Genomic DNA, 27,901 nt, shown 5'->3' with positions numbered 1-27,901 from the left:
GAGAGAGAGTGTGTGTGAGCCAGGGAAGGACAGAGAGAGAGAGAGGGGAAGAGAGATATCCAAGTAGTCAGTGCAGAATGTGATGTAGAGCTCAAACCCATGAACCGTGAGATCATGACCTGAGCCGAAGTCGGACGTTTAATGGACTGAGTCACCCAGGTGCCCCTAGTATTTTAAATAGCAGACATTTCAGGGGCGCCTGGGTGGCTCAGTCGTTTCAGCGTCTGACTTCGGCTCAGGTCATGATCTCATGGTTTGTGGATTCGGGCCTCATGTCGGGCTCTGTGCTGACAGCTCAGAGCCTGGAGCCTGCTTCAGATTCTCTCTGTCTCTCTGTCTCTCTGTCTCTCTCTCTCTCTGCTCCTCCCTCATTCATGCTCTCTCAAAAATGAATAAAAGTTAAACAAAATTAAGAAAAAAATACCAGACATTTCATCTTGTTCTCGAAACTAGTCTATGAGAATTACAATTGCTGGTACTTTCCATCTCTTCCTTACCGATTTCCTAATCGCTTGAAGGCAGAGAGGGTGGCGGTGGGGGGGGGGGTGGGATTTAATGAGAATCTATAACCATGTATCAGGAGGAGTTGAGTAAAGGAAAGAAAAGGTCTAGGAAGAATATGTCCTTATTTGCTCAAGCCTTCTCCACTTTGCAAATATCTGCAGGAACTCTTCACCTTGTGAAGCTTATTCAAGGTTGGGGGAGAGAGGGAAAGTTAAGGATTCATGTTTTCTCTTTTCTCCAGATGAAGCCTGAGAATCATAGCAGGGGACGTGGTAGGGTGTCGTAGAAAGGTCCAGATAGGTGTGAAATTGTGTGTATGCGTGTGGGGTGTGTGTGTGGGGGGGATGGGGAGGACCTACTGACACACAGGAACAGTGAGGAGAGGCTTCAAGTCTCTGGGAGAGGCCTGCCATCAGCCATGTCCAATGTGGCCCATGAGTGAGTGCTGGGGAGCTGTCTAGGCCAATGGCCCCAAGATAGGGTTCTCCGTTCCCCACCTGTAGCTCATGCATGGGAACCAGGAGTTACCTTGAGTAGACATGGAGAAGCTGAGAGGTCCACCTGTTCAGCTCGACCAGAATAGGGGGTTACTGAGCAGGGACGCTGATGAGCAGTGGCTTGGTGGGATCAGCAGTAACTTGTGTCATTAATGCTATGGCACCCCATGGCTAGCAGACGAGGACACTACCCAGACCAGCCACCCCTTCCCTCGCCACCATGAGGACCGTCAGCCTCCCTGTACCCTTATCCACCATGAGAAGGATCAGAGGGAGGTGGGGAATAGTTCTGCCCGGGAGCTGAACTTTAACTGACCACTTACTAGGAAGAGATAACTTATGCCAGAAGTGATCACGGTGGAATGAATTCAGAAGTTAGTTTTCTCTCTTCTTTCCCAGCCAATACAGCTATACCAATTATGCCATTATAGTGAGATGAAAAAAGTCCTTTCTGGGGGATACAAGAGAGCTGATTTTAAATAAATTAAGAATTTCTTGCTTCATTTTTTAATGAAAAATTTTCCCTAAGAGCATATTAAACATCCCATTCCTTAATCCATATGACACATTAAGTCCTCGGGACGGATCATTGTCTCCCTTTTGGAGTCTTGATATCTGAAGCCAGAGTATTGTTCTCACATGGGCTTCCTGCCCTAGATGATCGGGGTGAAGGCTTGCTTCCTGTGCTTCGCATGTTGAGTTCCTTAAACAAGATAAGTGCAGATCTTTGCTCATGGCTCTGAGGATCTGACTGCTAAGAAGTGAAGGACTAGTGTGTTTCCCAAGTGCTGACCTGTGTCCACTCTTCACAGAGCCTGCACCCATTTCCACATTTGACTTCCTGTGCTGCCACATCAGCTCACTACTTGCATTGTCTTTCCTTGCCAGAGGGACGGCCCGGGACAAGGGCGACATTCCACTTCTATTAAATACCTACAATTCTCTTTTAAGAAACATGGTAGGAAGGGCAGATGGATGGGAGGAAGAAAATCCATTTTATTTATTTATTAATTTTTTAAGTATTAAAATTTTTTAAATGTTTGTTTATTTTTGAGAGAGAGAGAGAGAGAGAGAGACAGAGCGCGAACAGGGGAGGGACAGAGAGAGAGGGAGACAAAGAATGTGAAGCGGGCTCCAGGTTCCGAGCCATCAGCACAGACCCTGACGCGGGGCTCGAACTCACAAACTGCGAGATCATGACCTGAGCTGAAGTCAGATGCTTAACCGACTGAGCCACCCAGGCGCCCCTGAAATCCATTTTAGTTTTTGGATCTATGTTTTAAATTTAAATTTTAGTTAACATACAGAGCAATATTGGTTTCAGGAGTAGAATTCAGTGATTCATCACTTGCATACAACACTCAGTGCTCATCACAAGTGCCCTCCTTTTGTACCCATCACCCATCTAGCCCATCACCCACCTAGCCCATCACCCACCCGTCTCCCTCCAGCAACCCTGTTTGTTCTCTATCGTTAAGAGTCTCCCTCTCTTCTCTCCCCCCGCCCCACCTTCCTATGTGTTCATCTGTTTTGTTTCTTAAATTCCACATATGAGTATTTGTCTTTCTCTGATTGACTTATTTTGCTTAGCATAATGCACTCTAGCTCCATCCAAGAAAATCCATGTTACTTACGTTTAAGGTCCTAGTATCCACCTGCAGTCCCCTTAGGGAAAAGTGAAGCCATGTTTAAACACATGTTTAAATACAGAGATGCTAGTGCCATCTCTAAGATGTGTAATTAAATGTGTGTGTTGGCTAAAGCTTGCTAATTAATTTGCATAAATTAAGAAAAGATGTAGCAGGTTCACAGAGTCTTTGGAAATGCTCTTTCTAAAGAGCCCAGTTTTATAACTTTCAGGGTCAGGTGGAAGGGTCCCTTCCTGTGTTGCCCTTCTCATCGAACAGATTCTGTTGCCTGAGCCAGAGCAGAGGTCCCTGCGGGGACGAGGGGACTGCTAAAGAGCATCGGGGGACAGGCAGCACTTGTGAGAAATGTCCTTATTCATTCTCTCATTTTAATCAAGTATCAACTGAACACCTGTTCTGAATCAGGCATTGAACAAGCCTCCAAGGACAGAAAATTTAAAGAGGTGGTGAAGCAGGCGTAACATAAAATTTCCAGATGCTTTCTTAAAATTATGTATAGCACACAAAGTTGGCGCTGGAAAGAGGGAGAAGCTATCATTTCTTTTTGGGGGAAGGGAAGGCTCTGCAAAGTTTCGGAGTGACTTGCTTTTGAGCAAAGATGATGGAGATGTTTTGCTGTGTAATTGTTGGGTGGGTAGGAAGCAGCGGGAAGGAGCCCTATGGACCAAGGTCCAAGGGCTTGAAATAATCTTACCACTTGGGAACGGGGGAACAGCTGAGTTGGGCTGAATGCATTCACCAGGGGGCAGTCCCTTCTTGAATAAAGCTTATTATTAAAGAAAGGTCACGTTCTTCATGGACTTTTGTCTATATCTCATTGGCTACAGTGTGATCACACAGTTGTATGTACTTAACTCGACATTATTAGGGTGCCAAACAAAATCCAGGTTTCTTACTGAAGGGAAGAGTGGATATTGGCAGTCAACTAGTCAAATGGACAGAAATGAGTTTGCTATTTTATTATTAGTAGTATTATATGATCTTGGAGAGCTTACTTCTTCAGGCCTTGATTTCTTCATCTCTAAAATGGGTTAAGTAGGGACTAGCTAGAAGGGTTACTTTGGAAATTAGAAATGATGGCTATAAAGCATCTGGGACATAGCAGGTAGTCAATAAATAGTGGCAGGGGTGGGGGGGGTTCTTGTTCCCCTCTCTTTGGTTCCTCTCCTTCCTTTCCTTTTCCTTCTTCTTCAAATACCTGTCTTACTTTCCCTCCTCTTTTATTCTTTAAAAAAAATTTAATGTTTATTCATTTTTGAGAGATATATAGAGAGAAAGCATAAGCAGGGGAGGGGCAAGGAGAGAGGGACACAGAGAATCCCAAGCAGGCTTTGCACTGCCAGTGCAAAGCCATGAACTGGGAGATCATGACCTGCGCCAAAGACGGTTGCTCAACCAACTGATCCACCCAGGCACTCCCTCCTCTTTAGTTTTAGAGTATGTGGAAACATCTGGAAAGCCTTGAGACAATATTTTACAGTTTTGAATTAAAATTCTTCATCCTGCCAGATAGTTCATATTATCTTTGCTGTGCAATTAGATGATATCTTTTTTTAAATGTTTTTTTAAATTTATTTTTTTAATGTTTTTGGGGGGGGGGCAGAGAGACAGAGTGCAAGTGGGGGAGGGGCTGAGAGAGAGGGAGACATACGACCCGAAGCAGGACCCAGACTCTGAGCTGTCAGCACATAGCCTGATGCGGGGCTCAAACTCATGGACTGTGAGATCATGACCTGAGCTGCAACGTCGAATGCTTAACGGACTGAGCCACCCAGGCGCCCCACAAGTAGCTGATATCTTTTGTGAAAACATCGTGTAGTGTTTATAAAGATTTGCCATTAGCCACTAATGTCAGTAAAGATGTAATTCATGTTTGGACTAAATGTCATCAGAGATACACATTGAGATTCTTAGAGAATGTGTCTGACAAAGTTGTAGAATTAGACCATTCGAAGGAATTCTCGGGAGAGGGAAATGGAACTTATTAAGCAAATTATTTGCATTAGGTACAGTGCTAGGTTCTCTTCCTATTTATTATCTTCAAAGGGCTGCTGATTTAAGCATTATTTTAAAAAAACTTTTTACGTAGGCTCCATGCCCAACGTGGGGCTTAACCTCACCACCCTGAGATTAAGAGTCACAGGCTCTACTGACTGAGCCGGCCAGGCATCTCTTAAGCATTATTATTATTTGTTCTTCCCTTCCGTTACGGACTGAATGTTTGTGTCCCCCCACATTCATATGTTGAAATCTAATCTCCAATGTGATTGTGTTAGGAGTAGACCTTTGGGAAGAACTTCATGAGAGTTGGAGCCCTAATGAATGGAGTTAGAGTCCTCATACAAGAGACCCCAGAGAGCTCCCTTGCTCATTCCACTACATGAGGACGCAGCAAGAAAAATGCCACTTCTGAACCAGGAGGGGGCTTCTCGCCAGACATGGAATCTGCTGGCAACTTGATCTTGGACTCCCCAACCTCCAGAACTTTGAGAAATAATTTTTCGTTGTTTGTACACCACCCAGTTTATAGTATCTTGTTATGGTAGCCTACATGGACGAAGACACCCTCTTTTAGATGAGGAAACTGAGCATTTTAATTTGAATTGTACACACTTGCAACTGAAATAATAGTGGTTTAAAGGAGATGCAACTTTGTCTCTCATGTAAAAGATGTTCAGTGTTTGAGAGTCAGGCCTAGAACAGCAGCTCCACGGTCCTCAGACTCAGGCTCCTTCAGGCTTTGTGTTCCTCAACATGGCTTCCTTGTCGGGCTGAGCCATGGTCCACTATCTATGCTGTGCCCAAGCATAGATAATTCCAAATTGTTCTGGAAAAGACAATCCTTTCAAGCACATGTGGGACATTTAAAAATACTGACTATGAGCGAGGTCATAAAGCAAATCTCAACAATTATCAAAGAGTCATTATCATACAGACCACTTTCCCTGACTAGAATGCATTAAAGTTAGAAGTCAATGCACACTTGGAAATTTTGCAACAGATTTTTAAAAACAATGGATGAATCAAAGAACTCAGTCATATTTAAAATGAAGTGAAAATGGCTTAAGGTAATACTCGTGGTATCCAGCTAAAGTTGTACTTACTGGGAAAGTTGTAGCCATAAAAGCCTATGTGAGAAATGTTTGACTCAAGAATAGAGAGGGGTGCCTGGTGGGCTCAGTCAGAAGAGAATGTGACTCTTGATCTCAGGGTCATGAGTTTGAGCCCCATGATGGGTGTAGGGATTACTTAAAAATAAATAAACATTAAAAAAAAAAAGAATATAGAAAAAAAAAGACCCAAGGACATAAACCTAGAAAAAAATGGAAGAAAATAATATATCCCTACAGAAATTAATGAACTAGAAAAAAATTAAAAAGAGCAAAGACAAGCAAGAAAACCAAGAGCTTGTTTTTGAAAAGAATAACATAGTAGGAAAACTACTGGCAAGATGAATTAAGAAAAATGAGACAAGATGCAAATAAATGATATGAACTATAAAGGGGGCTGTAACTATAAAATTTATCACAGATTTAAAAAGCATAAGAATACTATAAATAATGTGTATATCTGTAAAACTTAAAATGGATGATTTTCCAGGTATATAAATCTGAAGAGTATGTAAGGTATGGTCCTGCTTTTTATTAACTATATATTTGTCTCTAAATATTACCAAATAAAAAACATGTCCAAATATTTTGTAAGTGGTTAACTATGGGATTTTTGTTATTTTTATCCATACAAGTTTTCTAATTTTCAACAGTAAATATAGATTTTAAAACCCATTAAGGGGCCAATTGGGGAAGGGCAGAGGAAGCACCCGTGGGACACACTGTCTTCAGGACACTAGGGGTTTACATCCCAGTGCTCCATCATGTGTTTCTTGCTCTGGCAGGGAGGTCTAGGCCGCCATATTGTGTGATGTCCCCAAGCCCAGTCTCTATCCTTCCTTCTTCGGTGAACTGTTTTCCCAACTTACAGTCTTTCTCACCCCAAGACACAGACCCTTGCATCTATGCAGCCTTATCCCATTCTCTGGCCCATTTCCAGCCCCCCAAGGTCCAGACTTTTGGGGGAGAGGAGGGTTGAGCACAGCAAGGCACAGATAGTGTTGGACCTCGTCAAAGGACAGGGATGTTGGGGTCACACAGACATGGATTCATATCCCCTGTCTATTTCTTTCTGGCTTTATGAAGTTGGTCATGATTTTTAGCTTCTCCCGTCTTTAGTTTGTTGGTGATAATACCCATGTTATAAAAGGAGGTATAGAAAGCAACCACCATACAATGGGTGCTCAGTAAATGTGAGTTCTTTCCTGTGCTGTTATTTGTGGTTATAACTAATATACTAGTAAGCCTGGAGTGTTGGGAAAGAATGACTCGCGTGTGTATTGCTGTTGCTTAGCGTGTGGGGTTCAACATTCCTGAACTGGAACATGGTGCGGGCAGAGTTGGAGAGGCAGTGCGCATATGCAATTAATCACGTACCCCAGCTAAACGCTGCATTTCCACTACGAGGAGAAATAGTAGCCAGAGCCTTTCCACAGACTATAAATATTATACTAAGGTAAAGGGGGGGGAGGGGTGGATTTTTAGCTGGTTGCCCTGGAAGAATGTCAAGGTTCCACGGAAGAGAACCTCTTTTCCTTTAGGGAATCACACACGGAGGGTAGCAGGAGGTGAGGCTGCCCCCTGCTGGACATGGTTGGGGAAGGCAGAGGGTGAGAAATGTCATGGAATGAGAATTTAAAAAATTTCCCTTGATGTGCTGGGGGAAGAAATGGCTGGGTGCGGGTCTGGACAGGCATGGCGTGGGCCAAGGTATCACGTCAGGTGGGTAGGAATTGAGAGTTCAGTCAGAGCGGGGGCTCAGAGTCACAAGAGATTTTAAGTCCCCCTTTTACCCCATGCCAGTCATTCTTAAAAATCTGGGGCAAGTGCTAGATTTTCTGCTGTTTGTGTTGAATGCCTGACCCTTTTGGGAAAAGAGGATTCCAGAAAGCTGGAGGAATTGGGGGGGGGGGTGTCTGGGTTGACTGTGAAAAGCCGGATAACATTGTCTCCATGTGCCAGGAGTGAAAAGAAATGACTCCTACAGGTTAGTCTTGCAGTGTTTCTTTATTTTCAACCCTGGGCTGAACTTTTTGCCACATTGTGTAGGGTTTGGGTAAGGATTTGGCACGTCTTTAAGGATTTTACAATGAATCAGACCCTAAAAATCAACTTCAGTTTCTCATTGTTCTAAAAATGCCTGTTTGCACCAAGGGTTTCTTTGAGAACTGTTGCCCATCTCCTCTGCAAATTTGGAAATTTCTCTTCTAAGAGGCTGCTACTCCTCCCACCTCTCTGGCTGCCTCTGCTGTTCCTTCTTCCCTTGCCCCTCTCCCTGAAGTGTGAAGGTAGGCCCACTACCCCTCCTGGGAGCCTTCCCTGGCCTGGCTTCTTGCTCAGTTCCTACTCATCACATCCATTCCCAAGGCTGGGCTTCTTCCAGAGGTGAGGGACTCTCAAGATGGCGGCTGTAGCTGCTGTGTTTTGGATACCCACCCACCTTCCACATGAATGTCCTGAAACAATGAACATATCCCCTCAGAGTAACGCAGTTGTTTTTAATGTATTCATCCTTAAAACCCAGATCATCTGTTCTGTCTTCAAACAATTCATCCCTTCTCTGTGTGCTTCCCTTGCCTTTGTACATACGTCTATTGATCACCATCACAGTTTGTAATTACGGATGGCACAGCTGTGTGTCTACCTTGACCTTGGGTTTGTTGAGAGCAAGGACTTTCTCAGTGTCTAATATATGCATGTCACCGTGTGTATTTGTTGACTCTTAATTGATTAATAGTCATTTACATGCCCTGCGTGCTACAGTGTTGTGGTGTTAGGTGGGACACTTACTGTATTTGTCCAAAAGGGTGTTGTAGTGATTCAATTTTTTACCCCTGTTTGGGAGGTTTTTTTCAAGACTCAAACTTCTCTTTGATTTCCTCCTCCTCCCCATCTTCCTCCTTCTCCTCTTTCTTTTTAACCCAAGTAAATAGTGAGATGCACAAAAATTAAGTGTGTAGCTCACTGAATTTGTACATACACGTGCACCCAAGCAATCACCTCTTAGATCAAGGCCCAGAACATCTGCTCCCGGCCGGCACTTTGATGCCCCTTCTTAGCCAGACCTCACCTTCTCCAAACATAGCTATGTTCGGATTTCTAGCACTGTAGACTAAGCTTTCCCTGTTTTTGAGCCTCATGTAAATCGAATCATACAGCTTATATTCCTTTGTGTTCAGTCTTTTGTTGGTTCAACATTGTGTTCATGAGATGGAAACATGGCGACTATTCTTTTTCATGACCGTGTAGTATTTTTTTGTATGAACAGTGACCACGGTTTTAGTACCAACCTGTTATTATTATTATTATTATCATTATTTTAAAGAAAAGGTCTTTCTGAAACCTAGAATATTATTTTTCCACAAGTGCGTTTGGTTTTGTAATATTTTTCCTATCCTAAACGGGTCATCGACACGTAAGTTAAAAAGTGTCCGTTTTCGGAAAACATGATTGAAAAGTAGGCCAATAAATAATTAATAAGCCCTGAATCCCTTTCTGTAGAGCCGGGCCAGAAACTGAGCTTCCAGATTCAGGGTGTAGGACAAGGCTGAATGTGAATTTTGGACCGCGGGAATGGCCGGCGCTAGGCTCCTGGAGTAGAAAGCTCCCCCCTGACGTGCTGTTTCGTGTCTCCCCACCTCTCCTCGCATCAATGACTTCTAGTGAGATGAGTCAGAAAACGGTTAAGGAGGGCCCCAGACTCTCCAAGAACCAGAAGTTTTCGGAGCACTTCAGCATACATTGCTGCCCGCCATTCACCTTCCTCAACTCCAAACGGGAGATCGTGGATCGGAAGTACAGCATCTGTAAAAGTGGCTGCTTCTACCAGAAGAAAGAAGAGGACTGGATCTGCTGTGCTTGCCAGAAGACCAGGTAAGTGGGCTGCACTGCCCACTGGGCATCCGGCTGGGCGCTGGCTCCATGCCCAGTCCTGCTCTGCTCCGCGAGTCTGGGCCGCTCTTCCCCCAGTGCCCTGCGGTCCGCTCCCTGTTAGGTTCCGAAGGTACCAGAGGGCGATTGGAAGGTGGGAGGGGGGGGCAGGGCCTGCCTCCCTGTTTCCAGCTCCTGTCAGCATCCCTTAAGGAGCAGAGGAGAGCCATGGCTCCAGCCTCCAGCTTCTTTTGGCCCCCTCAGCACCAGCCGCCGGGCAACGTCCCCTCAGAGGCCCAAGCAACAGCCAGCGGCACCCCCCGCGGTGGTCAGAGCACCGGCCAAGCCACGGTCCCCTCCGAGGTCCGAGCGTCAACCGCGCCCCCGCCCAGAGGTCCGACCACCACCAGCCAAGCAGCGCCCCCCTCAGAAGTCCAAGCAGCCGCCGCGCAGCAGCCCCCACAGAGGGCCGGGCACCAGCCGTGGGGGGTCCCCCATCAAAGCTTCTAGGTTCTGGTAACACCATCTCTTCCCTTTTGTTGCCCCAGCCCTAAGGTTAGTAGCTGCGTCCTGTGTTTACTAACGTCTGGGCTACCTCAATGGCCCTCTGTTGGCCTTACCCAACCCGTGTCAATTCCCTGCATTAAATCCCCATGTTTGAAATACCTAGTGTGGCTTCTGTTTTCCTCATCGAGCTGTGGGTGTAGTACTTCAGGGGACAGTAGCTGTTGCTTCTTTGGTCCGAGAGGACTGCAACCAATTACTGTATAAACTCAGAGTAGCCACCCCAGAAACAGAGCACGCAAATGAGGCCCTCCATCGCTGTGCCTCAGAGATAAGAAGGGTGACTCTAGGGATAGCTGCACACGTGTAGAAAAGGAGAGGTTCAGCCAGTTCATCCACCCGTCCCCCTGACACACTTCAGCTGCTGTTAATCTCAGCGGCAACATCATCCATTCACTCGTGCACTCATCCAACAAACTTGATAGCATTCCACAGAGTTCCATATGTCATGGTGGGGGGATGGGGATACGGCAGTGAACAAGTCAGGTTGTGACTCACCAGGATGAAACAAGGGAGTAGTTGGTCACAATGTAGGGTGTATGTACCTTAACGTTGTCATAATCAGTAAGTACGCTGGGGCTATGGGAGCCTGGAACAGGGTTCGACCCATCTGGGCTTCACAGAGGAGGTTAGGCTAGGGTAAGTAGAGAATAAAAAGGAACCTATGCAGAGAGAAGGTGAGGCAGAGATGTGTTTGTCTGTCTCATCTTAGGAGGGTCAGCTTTTTTTTTTTTTTTTAATAGACTTCATTTTTAGAGCAGTTTTAGGGTCACAGCAAAATGGAGTGGAGGGTACAGAGATTTCCCATATAGTCCCTGCCCACACGCATGGCAGGCCAATTGTTTAGTTCTTTTAATATGTGGAAATGAAGCTGCTTTGTAGGTTAATGGCGGGCGCTAATTGTGTTTGAGATTCTCATCCTTACTCTGCATAGCCCGTTACTCGGGGTGCATGTCACTTGCTGTTTACTGATGTACTATGCAGAAGAATCCACGGAGGAGCGGATTAAAGACGCCCCCCCCCCCAAAGAATCCAGTTCCTTGGGTGACCCATGAGATCTGGAGATCTGCCTTTCCAACAAGCAGCACCTCCACCCCAGCATAGCGACTCCGCTGGTACGCGGACCACCCTTTGAGAAGCGCTGACCTACGTCATCCATAAATAAGTGACCCACGTTGTCTGTGATGTGCAGTAAAGACATGTGGAAGGGGCCACACGCGTGGCACTAAAAGTGAGAGCATTAGAAAGGTGCAAGATGGGGTGAGGTTAGTTTGTGAAGGAGGTAAGAGCCCGCCAGTGTCTAACTCTGGAATAGGAAGCTGTGTGCCGGGTTACCGAGTCCTTAATGAGGGCCCCCCAAGGGGCCTGAGTCCAGGGGGCCTGGCCAGGTAAGTTGTGATATATGGAAGTGGTTAGGAAGTGTGAGAAGTAGAGAAAACCAATTGGGTATGAGTCCTGTCATCTGCGGGGGTGGCTTCAAGCCACACCATGTGTAGTGAGTTGTGTGATGGCTACTTGGGTGGCTGGGAGTTCAAGCAGGACATGGATAGGAGAGGAAGACCATGAATGCCAAGTTCATCTGTCTCTGCCCAGCGGAACTCAAGAGGCTGGTGTGATTTGCTTCCCTCAGTTAACTGTTCTCAGTGGGTATCAGGCTGTCCTTGCCTCCTCAGCCATTGTCGCTCCCCTGGGATGGGGGACCCACAAGCCTCTGTTCCTAGGATCCCACGACACTGAGGATACGCGATTTGAGCCCTTCCTGAGATCCTCATTTTTCCTTCTCAGATTCCCTGAGGAGATGCACTAGAGCCATTGCTTTGCCACGAGTTTATTCCCCCTGTTGACACTCATTGGCTATCCCAAATCAAAGGGGTGGGAGGAAGGTTAATGGGAAAAAAATTCACTCTTAGGCAGAGCTACTAAGCTGCACTTAAAGACAGGCTCAAAAAAAGATTTTCTGAAGCACACTTCCCTTCTGAAATGGTGCCACTCCTGAATTCTGACCTTTAAAGGTTAAAAAAGATATTGACAAAGGCCTTTCGGATCCTTAGTAACCCCCTTGGGTAGATCTCAAGAATCAGAGAATATTCAAGACTTAGGATTGGTAGAATTCCTTGCAGCCCGACTGAACATTCTCATATCTGATGGGAGGAAACCCTGGCATCTCCCTCTTAATTTAGCCTACTCTCAATTCCTCAAGATTTTAGGATTCACAGGTCACCCTTGCCTTTAGCGTTGACACATGTTTCCTGGGCCAAGCCTCTTTTGGCCCCGCAGGGCTCTGCTTTGGGAGCGAAGGACCTGCGGTTCTCTGAAAGCCACTGTGGCCTGTGAGTGACTGGGGCCAAGTGCACATCTTCGAGCAGTGCCGTGTGCGCCTTTGACTCATTCTTTCACAGAATTTCTTGTACCACATTGGGCCCCACACACCAGGAGCTTGGAGGACCGATCTCTTCCCACGTGTATTTTCTAGCTTATTCATCAAGACCATGTGCACAGCAATGCACCAAGCTCTGGGCAATCAAAGGAAATGACGTTCGCCCCTGGTCCGGCCACCCGGATGGGATTTCGGAGCGGCCCCTCCCTCAATGATGTTGTTCTTCCCTCCAGGAACCACGCTGAGCTCGGCGTCTCTATCCCAGCCCACATTCAGGGGTCCCACCTGCCTGGTTCATCTCCTTCCCCAGCTTGCTTTTTCACTCTCTTGTCTCACTTCAGCAGGTGATAAATTCAAAGCCCAAGAAAGACAACCGTATTGCTAGAGGGTAAAGGTTCTAAGTGGCTCTCAGGTTCTCCACAGAATTTGGTCTTTCGGAGACAGGGTGCTTTAGCTTTGAGTCTCAAGTTGAAGCAAACAGGGTTCGGTATTTTATTGGCCGAGGCGTGACAGGGCATTGCTTCTAAAGGTTAAGACAAACACACCCACTGAATGACTACATGCTATCTATATCTGTATCTATCTATCTATAATAGTATAGTTTCGAGTTTGTTTGGAATTATCGGGACTGCCAAACAACAATCCAATTCTAAATACTTACATACTTGACAAGCTGGGACTTACTTCCAAAGAGCGCTGACCCAGAGCAATTACTCTGAGGGTCTGAGAGTGTGCACTGACAGAACCACGTATTGGGGCTGGGGTTCAGACTGTTAGATAAGGGGCATCTGCCTGCTTTTCAGGTGTGCAGACCCAAGTTTATTCCAGACCCTTCTACGACATGACTTTGTCCTCTTTTTGTCCTTCCTCATGCCAAGAGGTACATTCTGCCATTTTGTACTTCTGGAAAACCGCAGACCATTTTCTCTTTCTTTGTGCAGGATTGGCCAAACTAACCCTTCTGGTCCCTTTTCTGAGCCCTCCCTGAGTTTACACAAGCAAAAGCATTGACTTTGTATTCATGTCTTAGAAAGAATTTATTCCTTACGTGCTTGTGGAAAAATCGCACCCAGGCATATATTATGCTTAATCACAACCCAGTGTTTACACCCTGGCAATCTATTTTTGGGCTCATCAGCCAAACAGAATCAGAAATGCATCTACCATTTCCCAGGTAACAGTGGAGTTAGGGAAAGGTAACTCTCGGATCGGGCTCTGGTCTGCCTGCCTCTCAGATTGCATCATTGCTTTTATGAGTTTGGATGACTGAACTCTTGAGTCTTGCTCTACCTGAGGCATAGATCCCTTCCTGTCCAGGAGCAGGCTTCTACACATCGTGGCTGTCCCCATAGCATGGTGCCTGAGCAGAGCAGGCTGTCACAGAGGCCGGGGTTAGCCAGAGAGGCCTCTGGTCCCATGAGCTGTGGGTACTCTTCCATTTGGACAGCTCCTGCCTGGTTCCATGTCCCCAGTCTAGAGCACATGGTTAACCACTCTCTCTAACAACCTTAATGCCATTGTTGCCCATCCTCTGGCCACGCTCGTCCCACAAATCCCTCACCTAGATCAAGTTGATGCCCTACATGCACTACTCCAGCCTCCAGCTGATTGTTGATAGAGTAAGGCTCCACGGTTGCAGACAGCTAGGAGAAGCCCGTAGCCTTAAGGGTTGGTGCCACCATGAATGGTGAGCACCAGCCTCTCTCCAGACTAGTTTGCCTCCACCAGCCCCAACATGCTTATCAGGATATGCATCTGTCTTTAAATCCTTTCTGCCACTCATGTGTGATCTGCGTGATCTTCCTCCCCCAACTCGTGTTTCCTCCGGGGTCTTGCTGCACTTCCCCAACAGCTTCAGCCTTTTTCTATGGTCTCAAGAGAAAGTGCTTTAGCTTTTAAACATGCTCAGTCGTCTCATAATGACTGAGTTCGCCTCTGGCCCTGTCTGGTCTCTCCTCTTCTCAGGCAAATTAAAAAAAAAAAAGTAGCGTAAATTTATCACCTTTACTTCTCTAAATTGCATTTACTCCTCAACTGACTGTGCCCTGATTCTTCCCAGAGCACCTCACTGAAATCTCTCCTGTGCAGGTTCCTCCAGAAGCAACAATGCTCGGGAAAGCAGTTCATTTGGGGGGAGGCAGAGGGAGGGAATGCTGGAGGAACGGGGAAGTGAGACAGAAGCAGCTGATAGAGAGTGTGTTATCAAACCAGTTCTCACTGTGGGCTCCCAGGGCTTAGTCCTGCTAGGGAGCCCTAGTTGCTAACGTAGGACGTGCACTCAGTTTTCCCAGCCAAGGGGTGAAAGAGCTGGGGTATTTATACACCAGGCCATCAGTCATTGGTCAACTAATGCTGCTTTGAGGATAGTGTTAATTCCTTGACACTTCTGGCCTGCCAAGCAGATGGCAAAGTGAGCTGCTGTAGCAGGAAAGAGCCCACAGGCAGAGAAAGGCATCTGGAATTTCAGCCAGTGTGCACACAGTGGTAAAGGCGAGGGGCCATAGGCCAGGTACTAGCAGCACCCGCTTTAACAGCTTCCCTGTGGTCTTTGTGTTGCTTTGCTAGATGAATGCTCAACCCAGTCTTTACATCGATGGTGCTGTCTGTCAAATTTGTTGACTACTCACTCAGTCATTGAACTCTCTGCTCTCTTTAGGGGTGCCTGGGTGGCTCCGTCAGTTAAGCATCCGACTTTGTCTCAGGTCATGATCTCACTATTTGTGGGTTCGAGCCCCACATCGGGCTCTGTGCCGACAGCTCGGAGCCTGGAGCCTGCTTCCAATTCTGTGTCCCCCTCCCCCTCTGCCCCTCCCCTGCTCTCTCTCTCTCTCTCAAAAATAAATAAACATTAAAAAAAACTTTTAAATTCTCTGCTTGCTTGCCTTCCATGACCCTTCTATTTCCTAGTTTACCGTGTGAACTTTTCTTCTGCCTCCGTTGTGAATCCTTGCTCTTCTGCTAATTGTGAAACCTTGGGATCCTCTGGGGTTTTATCCTGAGCTTGCTGCCTGGGTAATTTTTTGTTCTTTCATGATGGGCACACTGATGACTTTCAAACCTTACTTGAGTCCTGACATTAAACTCTGGGCCCATTTGCCCAGCAGATCAACTTGGATGTTGTCAAACCCAACCATCTCCACTTGACTTCTTTCCCACGAAGACTTGCTCTTCCTCTTATTTACTATCTCAGCAAGTAACGCTACTACCCCTCCCAGCATCCACATTGAAAAGCTAAGCGCCATCTTAACTTCCAAATTTCCCCCCTAACACATGACTGCCAATTTTACTTCTAGATTTTTTTCCCCTATAACTTAGACCACATTAAGGGCCAATGGGAAGGGGTATGGACATGAGAATGAGACTGGAAACAAAAGAGGGGGCATGGAGATTGTTGATAGAGTAACGCTCCTTCATAGTATGTGTGGAGGGATTGGCCTTTGATGGGAGCAGGAAAAGCCATTTGGTTTTGCAAAGGAATGAGAAAGACCCATTAGTGGGCATTAAGATGAAGGCAAGTCCTACTCAAGGATGAGAGAGCCAGGGGGTGGGTGAGAAGGTTAGAGTTTTGAGCACCAGAGACCAGGCTGGGGAAAGTACTGAGGGTTAGCTGAGCTCTGATCCATGGAGCTGCATATGAATCTTTTGTTCTTATGGAGATTATTCTCCAGGATGGGAAACCAGTTACCATCTCCACAGTCTCCAGCAGTATCATCCAACTCCACATCAAGTCTTCTTTTCTTCCAGTTTGCTTTGCCAAACGTTCCCACAGCAACTGTTCTTAAACTTCACCAGGAACCCCTAGTGCTCTGACCCTTGTTTTTCCTTCTCCATTCACCAGACTCTCCTTTTGTTCTCTAGGTGGTTTGATTTTTATATTTATTATATTGTATAGCATTGTATTGTATTGTAAATTATTCAATTTATGAAACTAAAAGGAACCCAAGTTCTCTCATTTCTCCTGCCCCCTACTCCCCACCCTCCACCTCTGGCAACCACCAATCTGTTCTCTTTATCTATGAGCTTGGTATTTGTCTTTCTCTGACTTATTTCCCTTAGTGTAATACCCTTAAGGTATATCCATGTTGTTGCAAATGGTAGTCATTCTTTTTTATTGCTGAATGATATTCCATTGTATATATACATTTATTAATCCATTCATCCATTGATGAACACTTATTAATCCATTCATCCATTGATGAACACTTAGGCTGTTTCCATATCTTGGGTATTATAAATAATATGGCAATGAACACGGAGCTACATATAGCTCTTTGAGTTAGTGTTTTCATTTTCTTTGGATGAATACCCAGAAATGAAATTGTTGGATCATATTGTAGTTTTATTTTTGAGTTTTTGAGGAATCTCCATGCTGTTTTCTATAGTGGCTGTGCCAATTTACATTCCCTCCAACAGTACACAAAGGTTGCCTATTCTTCACATCTTTACCAGCACTTGTTATTTCCAGTCTTTTTGATAATAGCCATTCTCATAGGTGTGGGTGATATCTCATGGGGTTTTGACTTGTATTTCACCGATGATTAGTGATGTTAACCATCTTTTCATGTACCTGTTGGTCATCTTATCTCTTCTCTGAAAAAATGTCCATTCAGACTCCTTTCTTCCCTCTCCTCCCTCTGCAGATTAGAAGCTGTGGCTCAACATTTTAATCTCTTTAAAAATACCCTACACCCCCCTACCCTCTGAATATCCGTCTCATATTTTTGGAAAAACTCTAACTTTGGATGAACCCAGCCATCTGTCTTCACCATGTCGGTTTCCAGGCAGCTGAGTCTCACTGGAAAATAACACATAGCAGGGCAGTGGTAGTTGGGCATAAGTAGAATTATGCCCATAAAATCACGTAGCTTGTTAAGTGTTAGTTTTGTGCAGTCATAGTTAAGTTACCTGCATGCAGACAAAGGAGGAAGCCATGGACCCCAAAAGGGTCATGTATATATGTGAAATACACCACCCAAACACATACCCTATGTATAGAAGGTTTGTTGAAACATAATTTGCATGCAGCAGAAGTCGACCTTTTCAGCAAACAGTTCTCTGCACACCATTATGTAACTACCATCCCAATCAAGATGTTGAGTATTTTCATCACCCTCTCCCCCCAATTTCCCTCATACTTCCTCTTTGCAGTCAATCCCCAAGCCCCTGACAACCACCAATCTGTTTTCTGTTCCTACGGTTTTGTCTTATAAGTCTAAAATGTCATATAAATGGAATCATACAGTGTGTACCCTCTTGAGTCTGTCTTCTTTCACTTAGCATAATGCATTAGAGATTGAACTATTTGTTGCACAAATCAGCAGTTCTATTTTCATATTTATTTCTGGGTAGCATTCCATTATATGCATGTGCCTATCATAGTTTTCCATTAACCAGTTGAAGCATATTTAGGTTATTTCCAATTTTTGATGAGTAAAGTTGCTGTAAACATTCATGTGAGTGTAAATTTTCTTTTCTCTTGAGTAAATACCTAAACCTGGTATTGCTAGACCACATGTTAACTGCTAAATTGTTTTCCAAAGTGGTTGTACTATTTTGTATTCCCATTAGCAACGTGGGATGCTCTGCGTGCTTGTCAGCACTTGGTATTGTCAGCTTTAAAAACTTTATCCACTCCGATAGGTGTGCAGTGCTATCTCATCGTAGTTTTAATATTGTATTTCCTTAATGCCTAATGGTGTTGAGCATCTTTAAATGAACTTATATATCATCCACTAAAGATGGGTGATATTTGTTTATTGGTCAGGTGTGTGTTCAATCTTTTGGCCATTTTAGAAAGTGGGTGGTTATTTTCTTGTTATCGTGTTTTGGAAGTTTAAAAAATATATCTGGATATATTTTACTGTATATGCAAATATATCAAATTTAATATATTTATCAAATACATGTTTTGCAAATATTTTTTCCCAGTCTGTGGTTTGCTTGGCTTGCTTTCTCATTTTCTTAACAACATCTTTTGAAGAACCAAAGGTTTAATTTTGATGAAGTCCAATTTATCATTTTTTTCCTTTTATAGATCACACTTCTTGTATTGTATGTGGGAATTCTTTGCCTAACACAAGGTCACAAAGATTTTCTCCGATGTTTTCTTCTAGAAATCTAAATCTTTAGGTTTACATTTACATTGTTGTCCATTTTGAGTTAATATTTTGTAAATGATGTGAAGTACGGATTGAAGTTCAATTTTTTTTGCATATGGATATTCAATTGTTCCAAGACCATTTTTTTTTTAGAAGATTCTCCACTAAATGACTTTTGCAATTTTGTAAAAAATGGGTTGACTATAATGTGTGAGTTTATTTCTGGACTTCCTATTCTGTTCTGTTAACCTATGTATCTTTCCTTTCAAATTTCAACTTGATTACTGTCGCATTATAGTAAATATTGAAATCAGTTTAATGTGGATTCTCCAACATTGTGCTTTATTTTTGAAATTGGTTGTGACTATTCTAGTTCCTCTGCTTTTTCATACAAAATTTAGGGCCACTGTGTCCATTTATGTAATATATCCTGGTAGAATTGAATGGGATTGTATTGAGTTTATAAATCAACCTGGTGAGGATTGCAACCATATTTAATACATGAACATAGTATATATCTCTCCACTCATTTAGATCCTTTTTGTTTTGTGGTTTTAGCATATAGATCTTGTACATATTTTGTTTGCTTTATAATGAAGCACTTTATGTTTTAGGTACTATTAACATAATATTTTTTCTATTTCAATTTCCCATTGTTCATTTCCAGTATATAAAATATTATTGATTTTTGTATATTGATCATGTATCTTGTGATCTTACTAAACTCACTTATTATAGCTTTTTTCTGGGGTAGATTCTGGTATTTTCTACATTGACAATCATGTTGTCTGTGAATAGAGAGGTGTTTTTTTATCCCCCTTTCAATATGTATGCCTAGTTTTTGTATGGTTTAAACTATTATTTCACTGAGAACATTTTCTTCTTAGAGAAATAGTTTAACAAGTTTAAGTCCTTGCCAAATTGGCTTTCTGGATTACTAAAAGGAGTTAGAGCCCAAATTAGATGATCAGTTATGTGGACAGTCTTTATAATTTTCATTCTTCAGAGCTGTGCTACAAGAAGATGACTAGGGCATTTTATATATAGGGTTTGACTCTTGTGTAATAACTACGTGTTATTTTCCTATTGTGAATTGGTCAGTGGGGATGATGTGCAGAGTATTTCATGTAGGCAAAGAAGTCCCCTCCTGTGTCTGCAGAATCATCATTATGCTAGGGAGCCTTTGCATAGCCCTTTGATTTAAGAGCCTTCACACTTCTGGCTGATCAGATGGCCACCTCCCCCCTTGGCTCATCTGGAACCTTCCACTGCTACATTTCAGACCCAATAGTGTGCATCCCTCTTGCTGGAGTGTGCCTGAGTCTGGACCTGAAACTCTTATATCCCCAGAGTCTGACTCAGGGCTTGGCTGATCTTATTGACTGAATAAGACCTGGAAATACAACCTAGCTGTCATTCTGGCACAGCGGGAAGGGCAAGGACTCTGATACGAGGTTTGAGTCTGAGCTCTTCTGTCAAAGTTATTCTTGGAAAGCTCTATTTTTCCCATCTGTAAAATGAGGATGTTATCTTCCTCGTGAGTTATCATTGTGAAGGACTTAGTTCATCATCTAATCCTATTAGGTAAGTTGATGTTATTAGAACTGTTATTTAATAGATACATTGTGTCACTTCATCGTGGCGCCTAGCAGATCCTCCTTAGTTCCGTTGCTTCCTCTGGTTGAAATGGAGTTCAGGGGCGATTGCTGCCCAAACTGGCCATCCCCCGCGGCATCCGTGTGGCTGCCATTGTCAGTGGAGTGCTAATGAAAAAAATTAGGTGCTCACACCATCTAAGATGCCGCAGTGGCTGGTTGCAGTGCGACCTGCACAGGTGATGCCTGGGATCTGTGGGCTTCCATATGACTGCCAGCACCCGGGGTTTTGTATCTGGCATGATTTATGGGGGGGTCTAATATGAGCGGGCAGTCCCCCGTCTGAAGGGCATGCAGGCGATCCAGCAAGTGTACAGTGATTTTCTTCTCAAATTTCAAGGGATGCATTCCAGCCTTCTCATTCTACGAATTCCAGCCGAGTGTTTCTTCGTTTATTTTTCTCGGTATCCAGCCTTGTTAGCTTGATATGTAATTAGGGGTTTTGAAACATGTTATTGCTAACACCTGAATACAAAGTTTATTTCTGATTTTTAACCCTCCCCCCCCCCCCCAGATTATAGGAAAAGCTGTGTTTCTCATAAGCTTAGTTTTCAGTGTGAAAGTATTGTGCATTCCTGATGCACGTATCTTGATGGGGTTTCTTCCTCATTTGGTTTTTTTAAATTAAGAACTTTGGTGACGTTCTGAAATTATTTGACATGGCCTCATTTCCAAGGTGGCCACATAGAGTTCTGCTGTCTAAATAAATTGTGGTTAATATAATGCAATCCCTCAGTTGGAGAGCAAGTTTGCAAGCAATTGTTGTCAAGAGCCACATATTTATGTGTGTGTGCATGCGCACGTGTGTAAGTTTATTTATTTATTTATTTGAGAGAGAGAGAGAGAGAGAGAGAGAGAGAGAGAGAGAAAGCAGGGGAAGGGATGAGAGGGAGGGAGAGAGAGGGAGAGAACCCGAGCAGATCCCATGCTGTTAGCACAGAGCCCACCGTGGGGCTTGATCCCATGAACCCCAAGATCAGGACCTGAGCCAAAATCAAGTGTCGGATGCTTAACAGACTGAACTGCCCAGTTGCACCTATAATGGTTTTAGTGGTGTTATTTGAAACACAGTCTGTTCCCCGTCAAAACAGGAACATGTCAATATGGTCACAATTTCATAATGTGAGTTCATATACCCTAAGTGTATATATGTATACATTCATTTCTTTATGTCTATGGCCGGTAAAACTAGGTGTTTTTTTTTGTTGTTGTTTTTGTTTTTTTTTTTTTTTTTGGAGTGGAGTGGTATTTTGATTTCCTTTGTGGCTTTATGTATTTTAAAATTATCTGCAATGATTAAAGTGTAAAGCAAGAATTATTGTACATAAACGTAGAAGAACTTCAAAAGAATATCTTCTTCCTAGCCTGAGCCGGGGGGGGAAAAATTACGTTATTTTGGCCAGGTGCTGCCAGAATTGGGAAATTAAGCAAAGGGAGATTAAGGTTAGATTTCCCGGGAGAATAACAACCCCAAAGGTAGTCTACAAATTCACAATTATGTTAACTGAGCACAGAGAGTGTTTGTTCATCACTTAGCAACACTGTGGATTTTGTTTCTCTTTGTAAACCAGATTGAAAAGGAGGAGCAAGCCGACCCCACGGAAGAAGTGAGGGCGCAGTTTCAAGCGAATGGACCACCTCAGCACCTGGACTCACTGCTTCTTGACCCCCGTGCCCTTGGGCAAGTTATCTGGCTTCCAGTAGGATGCAGGGACAGACACTGGCTGATGTGGCAACAGCTGATGCCCACAGGCCCCTCGGTGCGGGGGCCGCCTGGAGGTGAGAGGGGGCATCTCTGTGCGTCATGTTCCAGTTGGCGGGTCCCAGCAGTGGCCCTCGGGCTCCAGAGCCCAGTGCATGGCTTCTATGGTCTCAGCTGCGGTCTTTTCTCCCTGAGAACAGGGTTTCAAGGTCTTTGGATCAGGATGGTCAAGTGACAGCCCTTGTATTGTCCTCCAACCTCTGTTCTCCTCCCTCTCTGGCATCCTGTTGCCTAATCTGACTTTTGATCCTTGACCTTCTTCTTTGTAATTAATCCTCTGCCTGGTTCCTCTCTTCCCCTCTGCCTTCGGGTTCCCATTTGACCTCCTTAATCAGTTCCCCGCACTGGCACACAGCCAGAGACACAGTTAGCTCTGGGGAAGATCCAAGTTCTTTTGAGTAAGGTATTAGGTGAGCAGATGAACCAGGTGTGCAAAGAAATTCCCAGGGAGGGTAGGGGTTGTCCAAGTCCACATGTCGGAAGCAGCCAACGTGCTGTGTCAGAGCTGAGAGTAACATTGTGAACAAGTAGCTCCTTCCCACTCCCCAGGCCCCTGTCTCCAACCTCACACAGGGATTTGTGAATGCCTTCTTCTGATCCCTGCCTGGGTGAGAGCATACACTCTCAGGTACTACCTTTGAGCCTTGTCCAATTCATCTGGACAGTCCCAGATTCAGAACTAATTGCTTCAATTCGTTGTAACCTTGGGAAAGTTATCTGGGCTCACTCAATGACTTACCCTTGCCCCTCTCCCAAAGGTTCCTGGAGACCAGGCTGCTAAGAGGGCCCCTCTGTGAGGCCAAGTTGCTACTCTCCCACCCTCCCACCTCAGGACACCAGCAGGTGGCCCCAGGGCCTTTCACAGGACCAGAAGGGGTACTCAGAGAGTTGCTGTTTCCAGGCCACAATGCCCCAAATTCTTGGGGAGGGCTGAATCCCTCTATGCTGTCCCTGGTTGGTGCCTCCACATACTATAGTGGGGTCAGGCAAAATAGGAGAGGAGAATTAAGTGTGGGAGAGGAGAGGAAGTTAGGGTAGATAAGCAGTCCAAGACTTCTCTCCCTATGTGGGAGGTTATCCCATGATATGTGTAAGTCTGAAACCAATTGTAACGGAGTAGGGTTAGGGTTTGATTTTTCATCTCTGATTTGCTCCCACTATCTATAGCCCCAAACTCGTGGAAAGAACTTTGACCTTGAGTATGGGATATCCATCAGGGACATAGGAAATAATCCCCTGACTCTGCCTTGGTTAGATCACGTTCCCTACACACACACACACACACACACACACACACACACACAGATGCTTGGTGGGGTTTGCCCCTGGGTTAAGTGGAGGACTTTCAGATCATCTTGCTTTCCTGTGGACTGGCTTGTGTGTTTGTGTATATGTTGGGAAACTTGGCTTTGGGGGAATAGTTTTGGGCTCTCATGTTCTTTCCCAGGCACAAATACTAGAGAGACCCTCCAAATCTCATTTCAGTTCCGTGCTCCCTGGGGACCCTGACCACTGAAGCTGATTATGAGAGAAGACTGAACACTAATAGATTCCCTTCAGGGACCTGACTTTGACTTAGGGTTCCACCATTTGCCTGGCAGTGGCTTTGAAAGAGTCTTTCATCATGGATCACTTTCCCTACTCACCTCAGAGCTGGGGGATGGAAGGAGAGGGGTTGGAGAAGGCTCATCTCTCTTGAGTCTCCAGTGGGATCCATTCCAGAAGCCATCCCTGCTTGTTTTAAGCCCAAGCTTGGCTAATTTGTTTGTTGGCTTTAAAGTTGGGCCTGAAGGGTGAGAAATACAGGCAATAGATCCAAGCTCAACCCCTCCAATGCTTTCTATTAGGAGGCCAGTGGAGGGAAGCTGAAGCCATGACCCAGTCCCTAGGGCATAAGGCTCATTGCCTTTCCAGGTCTGGCCCACCCCACTTGTGATTCAGAAGCCCTTTGCCTACCCAGCAAGACCACACTTTCCTGTCTTCCTTCTTTTGTCTCCTTTTGTATGTGTAAATAATATGTTGTCATAGCTACTCAGTGCTTATACTCACTCGGGTCTGTTCTTACTATGCACTCTGCCTGTGATGCTCTCGTCCAAGATCTCTGCACTGGTGACTTCAGCTCAAATATCATCTCGGAGATGTTTCCCTTGGAAACTCACTGTGGTTTCCATAGTTACTCTCTATCTCGTCGCTCTAGTTTTGTCAGTTGTGTTTGTCTTCACAGCACTCATCACCCTCGGGAATTATCTTGTTCATTTATTTGCTTGTTTACTGCTTGGCTGTCCTTCTGCTCCTAATGTAACTTCCATGACCACCAACACCTGTTTCCTGCCACATCCTCAGTTCCCAGCGCTAGGAGGAACTCAATAAACACTTGTTGACTGAATAGATGTTTGCTTGTTGTTTTTTTAAAATAGGAATGGTTTTTCAGAAGTTTAGATTCTTTTGAAAAGTCAAAGGTGTCTACTGTACTTAGTAACAAGGAACCATTGGTGACATTTGAGGGCGCTCTTGGAGTAAATAGGAGGCGATGTGACCATGAAGGGAAGCAGGGCATAGGGCAGTAGCTGGGGTGTCCCATGAACTCAGGAGACACTTGAGCTTGGTGAAGTCTGGTGGGAAGGAAACAGCAGAGGTGTGCGAAGGAGGAGGATATACTGAGTCAAGAACTGAGGAGGCAGGAGGGAGAATCTGGGGCACAGGTGAGGGGATCAGGCATGTAGCAGGAGTCCCTTTTCAGTGGGAAAAGGGGAAGGAGAAAAGGAGTGTGTAGATTCTGGTGGGTTGGCAGGGTCAGCGGCAGGGGCTCGAGGGCAGTTCCTGCCTGTGGCTTTGATTTTCTCTTGAACTTGGAGGTGAAGTGACCTCTTCACAACGGGGTTAGTGGTGGTGTCAGGGGTCAGAAATATGAGGATGGTGGAGACAATTATAAAGAGATCACTTCATCTCTTTTGAAATATACATATTTTTTTAAAAAACCCTTTGCCAGAGGAATCTAATTAACCAATTAATTAACAATTCAAAGCAACATTTTGCCACTAAGTCACTGCATACAACTTCATATTTAGACGTAAATCCTAGGCCTCAACTTGAGTCCCATATGGTCTCAGATGGAAGAAGAAGGAATAGGAGAAAGAAAGGCAGAGTCTAATCTTCTCAAGGAATAAAGAATCACGAGGAAGCTTTCACAAGGGGAAGCTGCAAAAATTCTGACAAATCATAGCAAGATGGGGCTGTGCTGTGAGACAGTAATTTGCTGAATGTCCATCTGGACTCTGTTCTAACACCAGAAAGATGTAGAAACTCAGGCCTGGAAGGGTCCAGGGAGGCTTCTGGACTGACTCCATAGCACAAGTCTCCGTCTCATTAATAATACCATTAAGAGGTACTTATTAGCTCTGCTTAAACAAAATGAAGTGTTCTTAATGGATAAAGATGATTCCATTGACCCAACAGTACAGTGTGCAGTTGCAACTTGGAGAGATTTTGCATACTCACTCTTCTTGTTTGTAACATAGGTACACACTTGTAGGAGTGTTGGTTAAGGGTAGTGATAAAAATATCTTCTTTCTATTAAATATCAACTATGCATCCATCCTATACTACATAGCGTTTTGTGTTTGTAAATGGCTGCCATGGAACCATGACCTTGGCCTTCTTGCTATCATGCTGCGATCTAGAAATTTCCAAAATGAGTTTGATGGAGCCTTAGGGGTGCTTGGGGTGCCATGTTATGAGATGAGAAGGAGGTGGAGCCAACGTGGCTCCAATCTGCATCCCCACATCGACTAGGCAGATTTTAAGGTCTATGTTGACTTCCAATTTCATATAGATAAAGGGTTGCACTGGGATAAAAGAGTCTGACAATCTTCACCGTCATGACTGAAATCAAATACTGGTAAAATGATTATGCTAGTGACTTTCTATATGATTTTTTAAATCAAAGAGTGTACTATTTGGCATTGCATCATAGGTTTGGGTTTAATTGACTGCTATTTCAGTCACAACATTTCCTTTTAGGCAACAATTCACCCACCACCAAGTTGAGTGTTTTGACCTTTGATCAACTGGCTAGGTTTATCCAAAGTACAGATGAGCAAAAGTACTAGATTAGCAAAGAGTCTTGATAATTATACCTGTATTTTATTTTTAAGCAAATTTATGTGAAAGTATTCTATTCAACATGGTACTAAAAATCCATTTCTGTTGCATAAACTACGTGAACTAAATAGACTACATTAATAATACATAAAATAGGTTTGCGGAGAGTGGAGAAAATGGGAAGCCATAGCGTAAATGGTGGTCTTCATCGCAAATCAAATATCTATCAGATTTGAATCATTTGGTTCAAAAAGATCTCTGCACAATAGAACTAAGTTCTAAAACAGTGTTAAATCTAAGTACCAAAGTAATATTCACATTGGAGTTTGAAGCACATTCATTTTCCCAAGAGTCCATTTGTAACCACAGCTGGGGGCTGCGAGGTCCAGGGGTCGAATCTTGAGAGGCTGGTGCACTTCCCTCTAGAACCCAAAGGTTGTAAGTATTTTGTAGAGAGAAAAGTAGATAACCTCAAGTAACTAGGATCTCGAAAGAAGGTACTTTTACAGCAAGAGGGTCTAGGTTTCTAAGGTTTCCTTTCCTTCTAAGGAGGAAAGCTTGGGAGTGTCTGGGTCCACGCTTGAGAAGGTGGTGATGGCAGCTGGAAGTCTTTCGTGTGTTGATTAATGACGGATGTTCCTTATAAAGATAGGAAGTGATTTGCATCAGCGCTAGCCAAACCCGCCCTCCCTGCAGAAAGTAAGAGATATTGGGCCAGCCTTTGTTAATGAAGCCTCTAGGGCCACTATTAAAGGCAGATATATTAACAGATACTGAAAATGGGCCCAGGTGGTGGTTCACACACAGCCCCCTGTTGACCTCCAGGCAAATCTGTTTGATTAATGCTGAAGTGAAGATACCCTTACTGTGACCGCCATCACCATGCCATCGAGGAGGGTTGGGGAGTCTGTCTTTCAGTGGGTGTGAGACTCAGTAGACATTCTGGCAACTTTCCATCAAGGAAGTTATGTTTGCCTGCAGATCAGAGGGTGAGTTTTTCCTGACACCTCATAGGTTACCCAAGTGGCAGCCCATTCACAGCTAATTCAGTCCTAGGCATGCCTCTTCCATAGCGGGAGAAAGGCGAATGGCACAGTGGGCAGTGAGTACCGGGGCAGTCACTCACAAGGAGTGTCCCATGGGAGCCAGCCTGGCTTTAGGGACCTCTTATTGACAGGAGTTCCTTGGTGATCTTCCTGGGTTTGGTTTTATTTCTGAGACCTCTGAAGTACACCAGTCTATGGGTTTGTTACTTGCAATTCCTGTCTCAGGAAGGCAGCACTCTCTTCCTATCCGGGAAGAATTCTTAATGCATCAAAAGGAAAGAGTTTGGTCTCTTAGGCTTTCTTTACCGCCACGTGGTGAGCCAACAGATTGCTACATAATCTATTTTCACTGCATTCGCCCTCTGTTTCTCGAATTCTCGGTAAACATCCCTTTCTGCAGCTGACAGCCTCTGTTCTTTCTCTCTGGCTTATAAGCTTTCTGAGTCAGACCCTTTGATGGAATCTTAGTCTTCTGCTGATAGAGATCATGAAGGACCGTTACTGCCAGCTGCAAGATTTTGCATTTAATTTTCAACTAGAGCTTTGGCTACAAGCAGTAAAAAAAAAATAAAAAGAAAAAGAATAATTTTCCAACTTTTGTCTTCCAGTTGATGTCTTGCTGACACCTCATTATTTGGCTTGGAATGCAAATGGTGTCTGTTTTCCTC

At 44.5% G+C, this 27,901-nt stretch overlaps 1 protein-coding gene across 3 annotated transcripts in view; it reads left to right on the top strand.

Annotated features, from left to right (window-relative positions):
• Positions 1-27,901, top strand: part of MOBP (myelin associated oligodendrocyte basic protein) — a 51,848-nt gene that overhangs the window by 15,468 nt on the left and 8,479 nt on the right. For 2 of the 3 annotated variants that reach the window (XM_027040747.2, XM_053221640.1), the window contains exons 3-5: positions 9,424-9,633; positions 9,895-10,140; positions 21,896-22,103. In XM_027040747.2, the coding sequence (XP_026896548.1) occupies positions 9,428-9,633; positions 9,895-10,140; positions 21,896-21,935 (492 nt within the window). In that variant the 5' untranslated portion in view covers positions 9,424-9,427 and the 3' untranslated portion in view covers positions 21,936-22,103. Of the gene's footprint in view, positions 1-9,423; positions 9,634-9,894; positions 10,147-21,895; positions 22,104-27,901 lie in introns of all 3 variants that reach the window. The other variant, XM_015062784.3, reaches the window with a different exon arrangement.

This window comes from Acinonyx jubatus, chromosome C2 (genome assembly GCF_027475565.1).
Source record: "Acinonyx jubatus isolate Ajub_Pintada_27869175 chromosome C2, VMU_Ajub_asm_v1.0, whole genome shotgun sequence".
In the NCBI taxonomy this organism is placed as follows: Eukaryota; Metazoa; Chordata; class Mammalia; order Carnivora; family Felidae; genus Acinonyx; species Acinonyx jubatus.
The sequence above is the reverse complement of the archived record's forward strand: the minus strand, read 5'-3'. Positions and strand labels throughout refer to the sequence as shown.